This window comes from Rhinoraja longicauda, chromosome 20 (genome assembly GCF_053455715.1).
Source record: "Rhinoraja longicauda isolate Sanriku21f chromosome 20, sRhiLon1.1, whole genome shotgun sequence".
In the NCBI taxonomy this organism is placed as follows: domain Eukaryota; kingdom Metazoa; phylum Chordata; class Chondrichthyes; order Rajiformes; family Arhynchobatidae; genus Rhinoraja; species Rhinoraja longicauda.
The window spans coordinates 23,172,396-23,188,537 of record NC_135972.1 but is presented as its reverse complement, the minus strand read 5'-3'; the positions used below and the strand labels follow the sequence as shown (position 1 = coordinate 23,188,537).

At 41.5% G+C, this 16,142-nt stretch overlaps 1 protein-coding gene across 5 annotated transcripts in view; it reads right to left on the bottom strand.

The window, feature by feature from the left end:
- poc1b (POC1 centriolar protein B) overlaps positions 1–16,142 on the bottom strand; it is a 53,748-nt gene that overhangs the window by 27,680 nt on the left and 9,926 nt on the right. For all 5 annotated transcript variants that reach the window (XR_013548619.1, XR_013548620.1, XM_078416597.1 and 2 more), the window contains exons 7-10: positions 14,732–14,865; positions 13,714–13,782; positions 10,811–10,963; positions 8,722–8,808 (exon numbers count right to left, since the gene is read on the bottom strand). Coding sequence is in view for 3 of the 5 variants with exons in the window: in XM_078416597.1 (XP_078272723.1) it covers positions 8,722–8,808; positions 10,811–10,963; positions 13,714–13,782; positions 14,732–14,865 (443 nt within the window). In the remaining 2 variants the exon portion in view is untranslated. The remainder of the gene's footprint in view (positions 1–8,721; positions 8,809–10,810; positions 10,964–13,713; positions 13,783–14,731; positions 14,866–16,142) is intronic.

Here is a 16,142-nt window from a genome sequence, read left to right as displayed (position 1 = left end):
CTCATTTGGGTAACCTGGCGGAAATAGAGGTCGGAGCAACAAAAGCCCCGGGACCTCACTTTGACGCAGCCGCTGCAAACCCTACCCAATGCAATGCTCTTCACAAGCATTTTACTGATCGCTCTCTCCCCGCCACCGCCTTTCCGCTGCCCACACTGCATTGCCCTCTAATCACCACCATGAATGGACGCCTTGGTCTGCTATAACTTAAATCCATTATAAAAGGGTTTATAATAACTGTACAAACTGCATTCTACAAACCTGGTCCATTCTCTGACAATAGACACAAAATGCTGGAGTAACTCAGTGGGTCAGGCAACATCTGTGGAGAAAAAGAATGGGTGACGTTCGGGTTGAAACCCTTCTTCAGACTGAAAGTAGAGGTGGGGTGGTGGGTGGGCGATGAGGAGGAGAAAAGGCCAGAACAAATTAGGGCCGGCAACTGTTGGCCTGTGGAAGGGTGGAGCCCATAATAGCCCATTGTTGGCTGGAGAAGGTACGATAACCAGAGGGATACAAGGATGTGAACAATGGAACTGGTAGGACTAGGAAATGCAGGAGTTACTTGAATTTGAGTAAAATCGACTTTCATACTGCTGACCTACTGAGTTACTCCAACATTTTGTGTCCATCTTCAGCATAACCAGCATCTGCAGTTCCTTCCTATCCAATGTTGCTCAAGGGCATAAGCTTCAGGTGAAGGGGTGGAGGGGGAGGATTTATGAGGGAATTCTGGGCAACTCTTTCACTCAGATGGTAGTCCACATCTGGAATAAGCTTCCAGAGTGGAAGTTTTAGAAGTGGATACAATTATGACTTTCAAAAGATATTTGGACAGATATATAGATAGAGGAAGTGTAGGAAAAAAACTGCTGGCTTAAATCGAAGGTAGACACAAAATGCTGGAGTAACTCAGCGGGTCAGGCAGCATCTCGGGAGAGAAGGAATGAGTGACGTTTCGGGTCGAGACTGAAGAAGGGTCTCGACCCGAAACGTCAGCCATTCCTTCTCTCCCTGTCTACCATAGATAGAGGAATCTGGTTTAGAGCAAATGTAGACAAATTGGACTAGCACAGATTGACAACTTGGTTGGAATGGACATGGGTCTCTTTCCATACTGTATAGTTTTACAACTCTATGAAGTATGTGCTGGAATATTAAAGCCCACAATTACAATGTTCTGCATTAATACCAGTCATTTCTTGGCTTACGCTCTTTAATTGTAATAGTCCCAAACTGCTACTGTTCTCAGGTGCCTTCATTTCAGAGAACCCCTCACGGATTGCGCATCCTCTTTCCTGCAGGGCCGTGCTCAATGCCCTACAGATCACAGCTGGCATATCTAAAGGTCTACTGACAATATGGGATCCTCTGGCCAGGTGGATTCTGCAGCTAAGGCGGTGGCTGTGGTTATCTTAAATTACACAATCAAGGCTTTGAGCACAGTTGGCCATGGCTGATGATTGCTACGACAGCCGACTGCTAGGGACTGGTGATTGCCATTGTTATGAGAATCAAGAAATTAACAGTTAAGTACTGACGTTTTACCAAGTTAATCTCCCCAGATGCACCGATGAGTGAAATGTTGGCAGAGTAATCTATGCCCTTTTTACCCCCAATGTTGGCAAAATATTCATTATTAAGCTCAAGTTCGCCTTAAAATACTTAATTCCAATAGGGAAACCATATTTATCATGTTCACTTCAATTGTTTGGGATATGAGACAAACGCAGGCAGGTGGGGTTAGTATAGATGATCGGCATAGACAGGTTGGGCCAAAGGGCCTGTTTCCGTGCTATGACCCTCTCTATGACTCCATGAATGGTCAAGTGATTCAGCATGCAGGAGCAGATGAAATAAATCACCCAAGAGACTAGGAAATAGTAAAGTTGTTGATAATTATTGCTCAATTTCTGCATAGTAAGAGCGTTCATGATTAGTAAGTGGTAGTTTATTTTGCAAGATCATCTCTACCTGAAATATAGGATAAATCCCATGATAGATCAACTCTTTTCAACTTTATTCATACACTGTGCAACCCCACACTCCCATGGTCCTGATGCTTATTCTCCACAGGACTTCCCTGATATATAGTGATGTTCCTCCCGGTGTGAAAGATCAATAATTCAATTTCACAAGTTCTAGGAGCAGAATTAGGCTGTTCGGTTCATCTAGTCTACTCCACCATGGCAGATCTATCTTTCTCTCTCAACCCCATTCTTCTGCCTTTACCCCAGAAGAGAGGTTTGTCCTGCATAGCATTTTCAAGATTTTCTGTTTTTTTAATCATGAAGCTGCTCTAAGGCAGATGTATACAAATAATTAATAGGTCTACAACAAAAAGTTAGTGTCAGTAATGGTGACACAAAACTAACTGATTGTCATAAAATCCACCCAAATCAGTGATCTCCATCCATGAAGGAAATCCGCTATTCTTACCTGGTCTGACCAATCCAGATCCCAGTTGGAATCCAGATCCCAAACAATGTCCTCTGATGTGGTGTATCAAGCCACTCAATTCGGGGGCAATGAAAGATGGGAAATATTTTTTGATGCTGCCAGAAACACCCACATCCAGTGTACGGATTAAATAAAACTGAATTTGAACAGCATATGGTCGCCAGAATATAAAAATGGACAAAGAACTGACAGGATGGAAATTAATAAATATTTAATAGCACTTTTTAACTACCAAGTGAAACTCTAGTTTTTTTTTTAATCATCACTGGCTTACATATGCCTCATAACCCACAATAGAAAGTCAATTTTAAACCAGAACACCATAACATTTTAATGTTCATTTTCGAATCCCACCAAACCTTACAAGAAAGCAACAATTTGAGGAAAATTTCAGATTTTGGAAATCAGTTTTAGCAAGCAGCTACCTTCACGGGTGGAGTTTCATTATGAAGCACACTTTAATTTACTCCAATAATAAACTGTAAACAACACTGGCAAGGCACCCCAGGTTGCTTCATTTAATACAACAAAAATCCATGTGGCATATTTCCAAAAGGTCACCAGTCTCCCCCCCATTGGTCCTGTGGATTCCCATGTGAACAGATTTTTACTGGGACTCAAGGGAAATTTTTATTCGGGACTCTTCCTCAGACATCTCGAAACGTCAACTCCAAGTTCTCCAGAGATGCAGCCTGACCTGCTGAGTTACACCAGCACTTTGTGTCTTTAGACTTTACTTTAGACATACAGCGCGGAAACAGGCCCTTCGGCCCTCCGATTCCACGCGATCAGCGATCACCCCGTACACTAACACTATCCTACACACTAGGGACAATTTACAATTTTTTACCGAAGCCAGTTAACCTGGGTATGTCTTTGAGGTGTGGGAGGAATCTGGAGTACCCAGAAAAAACCTACACTTGTACACAGGGAGAATGTACAAACTCTGTACAGACTGCACCTGTAGTCAGGATCAAACCCGAGTCTTTCTTTGGTATAAACCAGCATCTGCATTTCCTTGTTATTGCAAATCTTTATTCTATCAGTTTGGATTTGAACTTAACTTTCCAATAGTAAAAATAATCAACATGCTAGTTTCTTTCCCCAATTTAATCAGATCTTTGAGCTCAGAAATACATTTAGTTTTGGACAAACGACCAAATATATTGGTTCATGATGGATTGGGTATCTGCTGGAAGATACGCCATCAACTATTAAACTGTGGTGCAATGCAGAATGAAAGAACTGTAAGTATTGTAGGCTCAATAAGTATTTGCATTACATTAAAAGCATTTTCCTTTAACTTGATTTGTTTCTTTAACTACACATGGTCAGGGTGGTTGCAGTAAATGTTGGATAGAGCAATTTTTTCCCAACAATAAATAGTTTGCACTTTTGGATATCATATCCCTTAATTGTTTGTTGTTAAACATTATCTTGTTCAATGGTAAAATGCTGTAAATAGGTTTGCACAATATTGAGCAGGAAGTTACATGTTACAGTCCCTGTTCTGTAATTTTAATGAAACTGCAAATAAGCTTACTGCTCTGTTATATGGATATCTAACCAGCTGCTGGAGATTAAGATATTATCTGAATTTTATAAAATTAAGTCAAGCAAGAAGCAATGAAAACTTCAAAGCATAAAGTTACAGACATTTGTTAAACGGAAAATTCTAACCACAGTAAATGGTTGAGTCTGTAATCTAATGGCACCATCTAAAGGACGAGGACAAAATTACAAAATAGGCTTGAACAAATGAATTTGATTAGGAGCAGACAAAATGTGTAGGAAGGAACTGTAGATGCTGGTTTATACTGAAGATAGACACACAAAGTGCTGGAGTAACTCAGGGGGTCAGGCAACATCTCTGAAGAAAACAGATGGGTGACGTTGAAGAAGGGTTCTGGTCTGAACCGTCACCCATTCTTTTTCTCCAGGAATGCTGCCTGATCCGCTGAGTTACTCCAGCACTTTGTATCTATCTTGAGTTTGCTCGGTCCTCCCTCAGAGAAAGAGTAGTTAAGCTGTATTTTCAGGACTCCACTTAAGATTGAACAATTACATCCTGAAGCATATCCTATGTTAAAAAAAATGATAATTATTAATCCGTTTCTAAAGTGTTTAATGGTTAAAAACAAATGTTGATTAAGTGAAAGTCACAGCATGGAAATAGGCCCTTCAGCCCACCGAGTCCACGCTCTATATGATCCCACTATCTCATCCACTCCCTACAAACTGGGGGCAATTTACAGAAGCCAGTTAACCGACGAACCCGCACGTCTTTGGGATGTGGGAGGAAACCAGTGCCCTCCTACGCAGTCATAGCGAGAACTTGCAAGGTCAGGATCGAGCATCCCCGAGGTCAGGATGGAACCCAGGTCTCTGACGCTGTGAGGCAACAGCTCTACCAGCTGCGCAACTGTAAAATCACACAGCTGGTAGGTGTTCCATGCAAGATGTTTTAATAAAAGAATTGAGATGCAAGGAACTGCAGATGCTGCAATCTTGAGCAAAACACAGTGAAAACTCAGCGGTGAAGGCAGCATCCATGAAGGGAATTGATAGGTGACATTGTGGGTCGAGAGCCTTCTTCAGACTAATGAAATATCACCTATCCATTCCCATAGCAGGTGCCATCTGATCTGCTGAGTTCCTCCAGCACTCTGTGTGTTGTTTACAATAATTAATTGGTCAGAGGATGTATTTTTGCCTTCAAATGCAAAGGTTTGAAAGAATGCTGAATTGTACCAAAGTATATAATTAACCTGCCAAAAATACAACCTGTAACAAAATCTTCATCTGCCAGTCAGTGCTGTACCCCTCAGAAATGGCCCTGCAGCCCACAATATCACCATCTACACAAATCTCAATTGCCCGCATTAGAACCATATTCTTCTTTGCCTTGCTTATTTAACTGCTTGTCTCAATGTCCTTATACATATTAAACGCACTTGGTACCTCATCTCCTCTGGTAGCGAGTATGATATCAACAGTGGCCTCGCATTTACTTTATACATTCTACCTCATGGATAGGTGACATTGCAGAAGAACTAGAAATGCTGCCTGACCCCTGAGTTACTCCAGCACTTTAATGCCTTCTTGTGATATATTTCCTTGTGCCTAGTTTATGCCTGGCTCAACCACTGCACTACCAGACTGCAGTCCATAACAACCTACTTCAGACAGGTCTCTGGCCAGGGATATCCATCTACCTTTCTGCCATGTGCATTGGTATAGATGCTTTATAAAACATGATTAATGTTTCTAAACATGTGCAAAGTTCTGCACTTGGCCTTTGATGGAAGCTTTAGTATTGTTGATTTTGGAATCTACTTGTTACAAATTCTTGCTATTGAGGGCATGCAGCGTAGGTTTACTAGGTTAATTCCCGGAATGGCGGGACTGTCATATGTTGAAAGACGGGAGCGACTAGGCTTGTATACACTGGAATTTAGAAGGATGAGAGGGGATCTTATCGAAACGTATAAGATTATTAAGGGGTTGGACACGTTAGAGGCAGGAAACATGTTCCCAATGTTGGGGGAGTCCAGAACAAGGGGCCACAGTTTAAGAATAAGGGGTAGGCCATTTAGAATGGAGATGAGGAAAAACCGTTTCAGTCAGAGAGTTGTGAATCTGTGGAATTCTCTGCCTCAGAGGGCAGTGGAGGCCAATTCTCTGAATGCATTCAAGAGAGAGCTAGATAGAGCTCTTAAGGATAGCGGAGTCAGGGGGTATGGGGAGAAGGCAGGAACGGGGTACTGATTGAGAATGATCAGCCATGATCAAATTGAATAGCGGTGCTGGCTCGAAGGGCCGAATGGCCTACTCCTGCACCTATTGTCTATAAATACACCAGCAGTCATAATCTGTAGCTTTTTACAAGATGGCAAGCATATTTCAATTAGATGGAGTTGAATGTATTGTAAAAATTCCAGTGCATATGTTGGACTCTTCAGGTGACACATGCAATGATACAAGTGATCTCTTGACTCTTGTGGCACTGTGTAAAATTTATGGATCTGATATTTTTTTCCACTGAGATGCCAGAAGTAATATTTTTATGCTAAACATTAGATTGGGAACATTTTCTTAAACCTTAACCGTAGCACTTTCCAGACAACAATTAGATCTGGTTTTATCTTTTCAGAAATTTTATCTCCAGGAACACAATGACTGCCGAGACTTTTAAATAGAAAATTACAAATACTATGAATAGTGAAGCCTAACTTATTGAACAGATGGATTCACCAGCTCTTTTTCGAGCCCACATGTCACAAACTCTGCCCCACAAAAATACTTTGTAATGGAATTGGATACCATATTGAATCAGAATCACAAGGATTCTATTGCTCTCGTCCCTCTTTTGCAGGTCTCTGTGTAAGCTTGTCCTTAATATTGCCTTTGGAAGCTCAAAGCTGCTTTTAGTTTTCTAGCAGTCGAGAACATTTGTCTAAGACAAAACTGTTAAATCAATGGAACGTTGTTGTACTGCCCAAAAGCTCAAATGCATTGACTGTGTCTCTGAAAATATATAGACCACCTTTGGACATAATCATCTGAGAAGGCTCAAATAACTGACAAATCAATAAAAAGTAATCGTTAGATGGAATATTTTACCAAAAATGTAAACCTATGCTTATGTAACAGAACTTGGACTCCCATTTAGACAGTCATACAGCATGGAAACCGTCCCTTATGCCCAACTTGCGCACGCCGACCAACATGCCCCATCTACACTCGTCCTACCTGCCCATGATTGGCCCATAACCATCTAAACCATCCTACTTCAACTACCTCCTCCAACAGCTCATTCCATATACTTACCACCCTTTGTGTAAAAAAGTTACCCCTCAGGTTCCTATTGGATTTTCCCCCCTTCACCTTAATCCCATGCCCTCTGGTTCGTGATTCCACTTCTCTGGGCAAAAGACTCCGAGCATTTACCCGATTTATTCCTCTCATGATTTTGTACACCTCTATAAGATCACCCCTCATCCCTCCAAGGAATAATATTCTAGCCTGATCAACCTCTCCCTGCAGCTCATGCCCCACAAGTTCTGGCAATATCCTTGTAAATCTTCTCTGCACTCTTTCCAGCTCAATTATATCCTTCTATAGCAAGGTGAGCCAAATGGGACCAGCTTGGCGGCGGCGCTGCCATAGCAGCTGCGGCTTACCTGCGGCCAATTGGTTTTGTGTTTTTGTTGTTTTTTTGTCTTAATTGTAGTTGTGATGTCGTGTTTTTGTGTTTGTGTACTATGTGTGTATGTGGGGGGGAGGGGGGGAACTGTAAAATTGTAAATATGTGTCCCTTCCGAACGGAGACCCGACCTTTGTTTTCTGGGTGGTGTCTCCGTTCCTGCTGCGGCCTACCATCGGCCCAACTCCTGGAGTTGGCGGCCTCCAGGGCTCTGGTTCGCAGAGCCCGCGGATCGGACTTACCGTCAGCGGAGCCGGCCGTCTTCGGAGGCTACGGGAGCGGCTGCGACTCGCCTTAGGCTCGGGCCGCGTGGATGCCGACATCGGGAGCTCCGGCAGCGGCAGCGTGTTCGCCCGCCCCGGGTCTCGGACATTTCACCGTCCGGCGCGGCCTAAAATAGGCCGCGGGATTTTTCTCTGCTGGGCGGGGGCTTCAATGTCGGGAGCCACGACCGCCCCGACGTGCAGCAACAGCGGCAGCGTGTTCGCCCGCCCCGGATCGGACTTATCATCAGCGGAGCCGGCCGTCTTCGGAGGCTGCGGGAGCGGCTGCGACTCGCCTTAGGCTCGGCCCGCTGCGGACCGTCCGGCGCGGCCTGCAACCACAACAGCCTGACCGCGGGAGAAGACGGCAGGAGAAGGGAAAGACATTGTGGCCTTCCATCACAGTGAGGAGAGGACTGGAGGAGACTCACTGTGATGGATGTTTCTTTGATGGATGTTTCTTTTTTTGTGTGTTTTTGGGGTTGTGTAATTTTAATGCCTATTTAGTGCTTTTATTGTTGGACTGTGGATGACTGAATTTCGTCCAATTTGGATGACAAATAAAGCTATCTTGAATCTTGAAAACCTAGTGTCTGAAAATAGACAGACCACCTTTGGACAAATTCATCTGAGTCTTTAAGAAAAGGCTAAAAAAACTGACTGAAAGCAATAAAAATGAATATTTTACTAAAAATGTAAACATCTGTTTATGTAACAGTTAAATCTGGACTTCTATTTCTCACCTCCGAAATGAATACATTAAAAGGTTCACATGTGGAATCACATACTCACCTGGTGATTAGAGACAAAGCCTGCTCCAACGTCCATCACCAGAGGATCGGGAGTCTGCATGTCAGCCACATCAGTCCTGGGATTGATCTGTCCAGTTGAATATACCAAAATTGGCAACAACACTCCAGTTACAGAAGATTCGCCAGAATGTCAAAAACAAACAAAACAAAGTTTGCAAGTATGGTTGCTTTTAGAACATAGAAAAATACAGTACAGGGACAGGCCCATGGGCACACAATGTCTATGGTGAATTTTATGCCAAGATAAACCAATCTGTACATGATCCATAACACTCCGATCCCTACAGAAATCTTTACATGAACTCTACTACTGAGATCTCTCGCAACGTATATTAGCTATTTTGATTGTCTTATGTATGTTACTGAGTATAAGAATAATAATTGAAAGTGTAGGTTCTTGACTGGTATTTGTTGTTATTGATTCAATGGATGGCATCTATAGAGTCATACAGCACAGAAACAGGCCCTTCGGCCTAGCTTGCCCATGCTGAGCAAAATGCCCAATCTATGCTAGTCCCACTTGGCAGTGTTTGGCCCATATTCCTCCAAACCTTTTCTTTCCATGACCCTGTCCAAATTTCATTTAAATGTTATAGTATCTGCCTCAACTACATCCTCTGGCAGCTCATTCCATATACCCACTACCCTATCTGTGAAAAAGTTGCCGTTCAAGTTCCTAATAAATCTTTCCCCTCTCACCTTAAATCTATGTCCTCTGGTTCTTGATTCCTCCACTCTGGGTAAAAGATTCTGTACATTCACCCTATCTATTTCCCCCCTTATTTTATACATCTTTATAAGATTACCCCTCGGCCTCCTGCACTCCAAGGAATAAAATCCTAGCTTACCCAATCTCTCCCTATAGCTCAGACACTCAAGTTCTGGGAATATAAATCTTCTCTGCACTCTTTCCAGCTTAATTACATACTTCCAATAGCATGGTGAACAAAACTGAATATAGCACTTCAAATGTGGCCTCACCAACATCTTGTACAACTGTAACCTAACGTCCCAACTTCCATACTCAGTATCCTGACTGATGAAGGCTCGAGACACCAAAAACCTTCTTGACTATCCTATCTCCGTATGATGCCACCTTCAGAGAACTATGTACTCCTAGATCCCTCTGGTCGAAAACACTCCCAGGACCCTACCATTCATTGTGAAGGTACTTTCTTACAGCTTGGCTGTCTGGTTTAAACATATCTCACTCCATATTTCATGGGTGTGAAATAGGGAGTCTGAGCAAGTTGTAGAGGTGGGTACAATGGAAACGCTTAAAAGAAATTTAGGCAGGTATGTGGAAGGAAAGGTTTAAAGGGATACTAGACCAAGTAGACCCGTTGGGCCCAAACCTCTCCTGCATTGGTTCAGCACCCTCTCCTCCCCCCTCCCTCCCACTCCATCCCCCTCAACCCCCCTTATCCTCCCTCCTCCCCTCCCAGGAGATAGATTTAAACTTTAAAATGTGAATAACTTAAAAAATATAACAGCAATTTCAATGAAACTTCTTCCATTAGCTCCAAAGGGACGACGGTGAGTAAGATGGGCCTAAAATTGTTGCACTATCGTGTACCGTTTTGGCTGTAGTTCAGGAACACACAAACAAACAAGAGTTTTAGTATATAGATGAGTCACACACAGGCAAATGGGACTAGATTGGTTATAAAACGTGATCGGCATGGACGAATTGGGCTGAAGGATCTGTTTATGTGTTGTGTACGAAGGATCTGTAGATGCTGGTTTTATACCAAAGGTAGACATAAAATGCTGGAGCAACTCAGTGGGTCAGGCAGCATCTCTGTAGAAATGAAATAGGTGATGCTTCAGGTCGGAAACATTCTTCAGACTGGAGAAGGGTTCCGACCCAAAGCTTCATCTATTCCTTTGCTCCAGAGATGCTGTTTAACCCACTCAGTTACTCCAGCATTTTATGTCTCTTCTGTTTCTGTATGACTCTACGAGTGTCGATGCACAGTATTTCAGAAAAACAATGCCTGCATTAATAAGCTTCATACAGTTTTATTTATTTGAATGTCCCTCTGTGACTGACAATATTAGATAATCACCTGTATAGTTTGAGATCTGGAAGAATGCCGGTGAGGAATTCTTGGGTGAATGTCAGTAATGTGAGGAGGTGGATCAGGATTTGTTCTCACAATATTGCGTTTCAAAACTTCATTGTAAGGAATACTATCAAAATGTGTCTTCCATACCAATACCTGCAAAACAAAGGATTTGCTGGCAGAATGTAATGCAAACAACAACTGGTTTAAAGTTTAGGAAAAGAAAACAAATCAGAAAATTAAATAAGGAGAAAGTAATGAGAAGACATTGGAGAATGCTAAGAAATCATGGAATTACAAGTGGGTACAGATGTTTGTGACATTAAGATATTGTGCAAGTAGCTTGAACTGAACTTTGACTAACTCTGAAGAGTGACAAAAACAAAGAAGAAATCAATAACCAAAATGTGTGTATGTGCATTTGGATGATACTGGAAATAAATTGTGCGTACAATTTAATTACAAACTTAACCACATGAAGGTAGAAGTTTAAACAGTATTTTAACTAATCTTCAGTTAGTTCCTGTCTGCACATCAAAATCTACTCTCACAAATTCAGAATTCTACATCTTGGTGTGGTCAATGAACCTGCAGATCCTTCCCCCATTTTAGACCTCTCCGCATCCTGCCTTAATATTTATTTAGTGCATTGAACAAGAGATTTCATTTGCTTTAGATTTCCCACAACTCATAGATAATTTAATTTATGTACTCAAAATAATTTATGTATACAGTTGTATTTCAAGAGTTTGCACTCATTGGAATGTTCTGCCCTCTGCTGGTAGAGCCACCCATTGCAGAAAATGCCACTTTTAATAGCAAATCGAAAAAGTTAGCTAATCTTTTTTTGGCAGATTGTATCTTTCCGTTCCCTCCACCCTAATAAGAAAGCAATCTTTTGCGTTCGTGTTCTATGTCTGTATGAAACTTGAGAGTCTTCAAGGTACAACACAAATCTTTATTACAGTAACTCAATGCTGGCAACAAGACAATTAAAATGGCTGCAACCCCACAATCTGACGTCACACTCCACACTGTGTACAGCCAAGATAACTATGTACAAAAACATCTCCCTTTGTCCTGTGCAGCGCCACCTGCTGCACGGGAGGAGCAACGGGTCCTCCCACCCCACACAGTCCATCAAACAATCTGGCTCACTTTAGGGATACAGTGCGGAAACAGGCCCTTTGGCCCACTGGGATTGCGCCAACCAGTGATTATCCTACAACTGGGGACAATTTATATTTTACTGAAGCCAATTAATCTACAAACGTGTACGCCTAGGGAGGAAGCCAGAGCACCCAGAGAAACCCCATGTGGTCGCAGGGAGAATGTACAAACTCCATCCAGTCGGCACCCATAGTCAGGATCGAACTTGGGTCACTGGTGCTGTAAGGCACCCACTCTACCCCTGCGCCACTGTGCCACCCTTTTGTAACATTTTGAAATGATAAAGTCAGCTGTGAGCAACAATTTTAGTAAACTTGTCATATGGTTCAGAAAATGCGACAACTAAAGACTGTGACACTCTTCTTGCTCCCTGAACAGCTAAAGAAATATTGTTGAACCATGTTCCCTGTAGGAATGCAACAAATGAGGCCCACAGTAAAGTCCTGCAACTAGCTTTGAAGTAAGCTATCAGATTTGGTTTAATCAAGAGTAATTGTTACAAGTACTATGGATTTCAGAGTTGAGGGCAAAATTCTTCACTGGTCACAGCTGGAGCTGCTACCATGAAATTAGTGTTGTGATGAAGGGTCTCCAACTTGAAATGCTCACCCTGTTTCTAATCCCTCAGATACAGCCTGACTTGCTGAGTACTTCTAGTAATTTCTCTTCTTGATTTAGATTTCCAGCGACTGAAGTTTATTTGATTTTCATGTAATTGGTGTGTGTTTTGTACTGCTTAGTCAACTAATGATTCAATTTACAATGTTATCACAGAGTCCTTGAACATTTCATTTTGTTGGACACACAGCATGGAAACAGCCCTTTGCATCTGTGCTAACATCAAGCTACCAATTTAAACTAATCCTACACTAATCCTAGTGTAGGAAAGAACTGCAGATGCTGGTTTAAGTCAAAGGTAGACACAAAATGCTGGAGTAACTCAGCGGGGCAGGCATCATTTCTGGAGAGAAAGAGATGTTGCCTGCCCCATTGAGTTTCTCCAGCATTTTTTGTCTACCTACACTAATCGTATTTCATTCTGCCCACGTTTCATTCAACTCCCTCCTAGATTCTACCACTCACTTACATATTAGAAAACTTACAGAGGGCAATTAAACTATTAATCTGAGCCGGGTGTAGAATGGAAGTCGAGCACTAGAAGAAAACCCACGTGGTCACAGAGAGAATGTGATTAAACCAAACTTCCTAAATGACGACTGAGGTCAGAATTAAACCTGGGTTTCGGGAGCTGTGAAGTAGCAGCTCTGACTTGCTGGGTCACTGGGGCCTCATGAAATACCATTTGGAAAAAATAAATGCATTTAATTCAATGGACACAAACAGCTCTGAGAACCGAACACATAAGTTTCTAACTATGACAGCGTGTTAGTTTAGTTTGGTTTATTGTCAAGTGTACAGAGGTATAGTGAAAAGCTGTTTTGTTGCGTTCTATCCAGTCAGCTTTACAAGCAGACATTGTGAAATGCTGACAGACCTAGGCTAATTCCTGTTTGGGATTTCTTGCTGAGAACCACTCGATTTTCCATCAACCGGTTTAAATGGATGGGAAAGTCAGTGTCTAACTGATCAGCAACAAACCTCATTAACCATCACTCAGCGTGAGAAAGGAAAGGAAGTAAAGTAAATGTGCACAGGAAATGAAAGGCCTATATAAGATAATTATAATACTTCTGAAATAAGGGTAATTATTAATTACAGGAAACAAAGTGTCAAACCTGTGCATCACTTCCACCAGAAGCAAAATATTCGCCTTGCCTAGAAAATGTCACTGCAATTACAGGACCCTACAAAAAAAAAAATCTTTGTTAGGATGAATGCACAATTTGCAAATAAGTCTACTCTTTGGACTTTATTTTAGACTAGAGATATAGCGCGGAAACAGGCCCTTTGAGTCCGTGCCGACCAGCGATCACCCCACACACCAGTTTTATCCTACACACTAGGGACGATTTACAATTTTAACGAAGCCAACTATAAACCTGTACATCTTTGGAATGTCGGAGGAAACGAGAGCACCCAGAGAAAACCCACGTGGTCAAGGGGAGAACATTCAAACTCTGTAAAGGGTTTGTAATCAGGGTCAAACCTGGGTCTCTGGTGCTGCAAGGCAACAACTCTACTGCTGTGCCACTGTTATCTCTCTTGTTATGAATGCCATATGCATTAAGATAGAGCAATTCATTTTATCCAATAGTTCTATTCTATTTTCAGGGGGACTTTTACACTTTTTCAGTCCGTTCGTTCCTGATGCACTTCCTTATATCTTTGCAATCCCTGATAAAATCACTTAAGTCACAACACCCCATATGAATGCCCTTGTCCTAATTCCTGACATCCTCCTGACTGGATGCCTCTCAATTGTCTCCCACATGTGATCTATTGTTTCCCTCTATGGATTTCTGTGCATATAACATTCATTGTGCACAAAGGCATGAACAACTTTCTTAATACAGGAGCCAGGCATAAAAGTCCACCGGCCCTCCACACAAGGTGCCCACTAATGTGCAGAATAATGTTTAAATTTGCACTTCTTACAAATTCTACACAATATTCTTGTAACTGCAAGACACAACCTTTCCAATGATTAAAGATTCATACAATATATGACCGAGTTTGATTTAACAGTTAACACAATTAAGTTGAAACGAAATAAGCAACACATTGCTTAGAAACGAAAAAACTGCAATAGGTCATTTAAAAAGGTTGCATCTTTAAATGTATCTTTATTTTTACCTGGTGTCCATGGAGTGTGTAAAATAGTCGTCCTTCCAATAAATCCATGATCTTGAGAGTACAGTCACTGGATGCAGTAATAAGGTAGTTACCAGAAGGATGAAAAGATAAGCAGTTCACTGAAGCACTGTGGACTGTTTGGAAAAGTGATGGTCAGTATAATTGTTTTGATGAACTTTCTGAATAAGTCAATGGCTACAATTTTATTCAATACATCTGCCCCCTCAATATCTTTTAGCACATATTTCTCTATTTGTCCCAGGCTGCTTTTCATTTACCGACATCTTTAATATACTTGTGCAACCAGATGCATTACTAGATGCACAGTATCCAGTAGCAGCCCTTCTAACCCCTATTGTAAAATGCAATTGCAAAAAATGGCAGTAGTTAGCTTTTATACATATACTTAATGATTCATTAATTACTCTTTAATACAAAATCCAAAAGAATGCCGTTTTGTTTTTACTTGGCACATTACTTAATGATGCAATTATCTTTTAAAAGATTTTTAATTCCTTTGGAATCTCAAAGATCTCTTATTTCTCAATATAAGAGCACATTTGAGCTATTTTTAATGTTCAACAACAGGAGCAATGTACTATTGACCAAATTATTCATTTTAATATAGTACATTCACTGATGCTACAACATAAAACTTTGCCATAAAACCTTGAAAGTTAGGCCAAAACAATCATGATAATCTGTCTCCCCTTCTTTCAGACTTATCCCTTCCATCTGCTTTTTCCATTCCCTGCCTCACATGCAGACATCCATCCTTCTTGTCACTTCTGCTGGTATTCTTCCCCATCTCCCCATCGCATTATTCACTTTACAAAAACACTCATACAAACTATAAATAGTAGTAGTTTGCCCCACCAGTAGCCCTTGGAAGGCCTAGGTAGAATGTATGTGCAGAGGATGTACAGGGAGTAAAGATGCTGGACAGAAGAAAATAGTGTTAAAACAAATAATATAACAAAATGAAAGGAAACTGGCAAAAAAAAGATCCTGAAAACTTCTCAATTGAAATCTGACTTAGATTTGATCAGTACGGGTGCTGCACTGTAAGGAGTTTGTACGTTCTCCCCGTGACCTGCGTGGGTTTTCTCCGAGATCTTCGGTTTCCTCCCACACTCCAAAGACATACAGGTATGTAGGTTAATTGGCTGGGTAAATGTTAAAAAAATTGTCCCTAGTGGGTGTAGGATAGTGTTAATGTACGGGGATCGCTGGGCGGCGCGGACTTGGTGGGCCGAAATGATGATATGATGATAAAGGATATGAAACTGATTTCTAATTGCATACATTCATCATTTTATTAACACCTCTGCAACAAAGCACTCAGAACTGTATTTTGAACCCAGATGCAAACAATTTAGTCTCAAATGCTACAAACATAAGACATTCATAT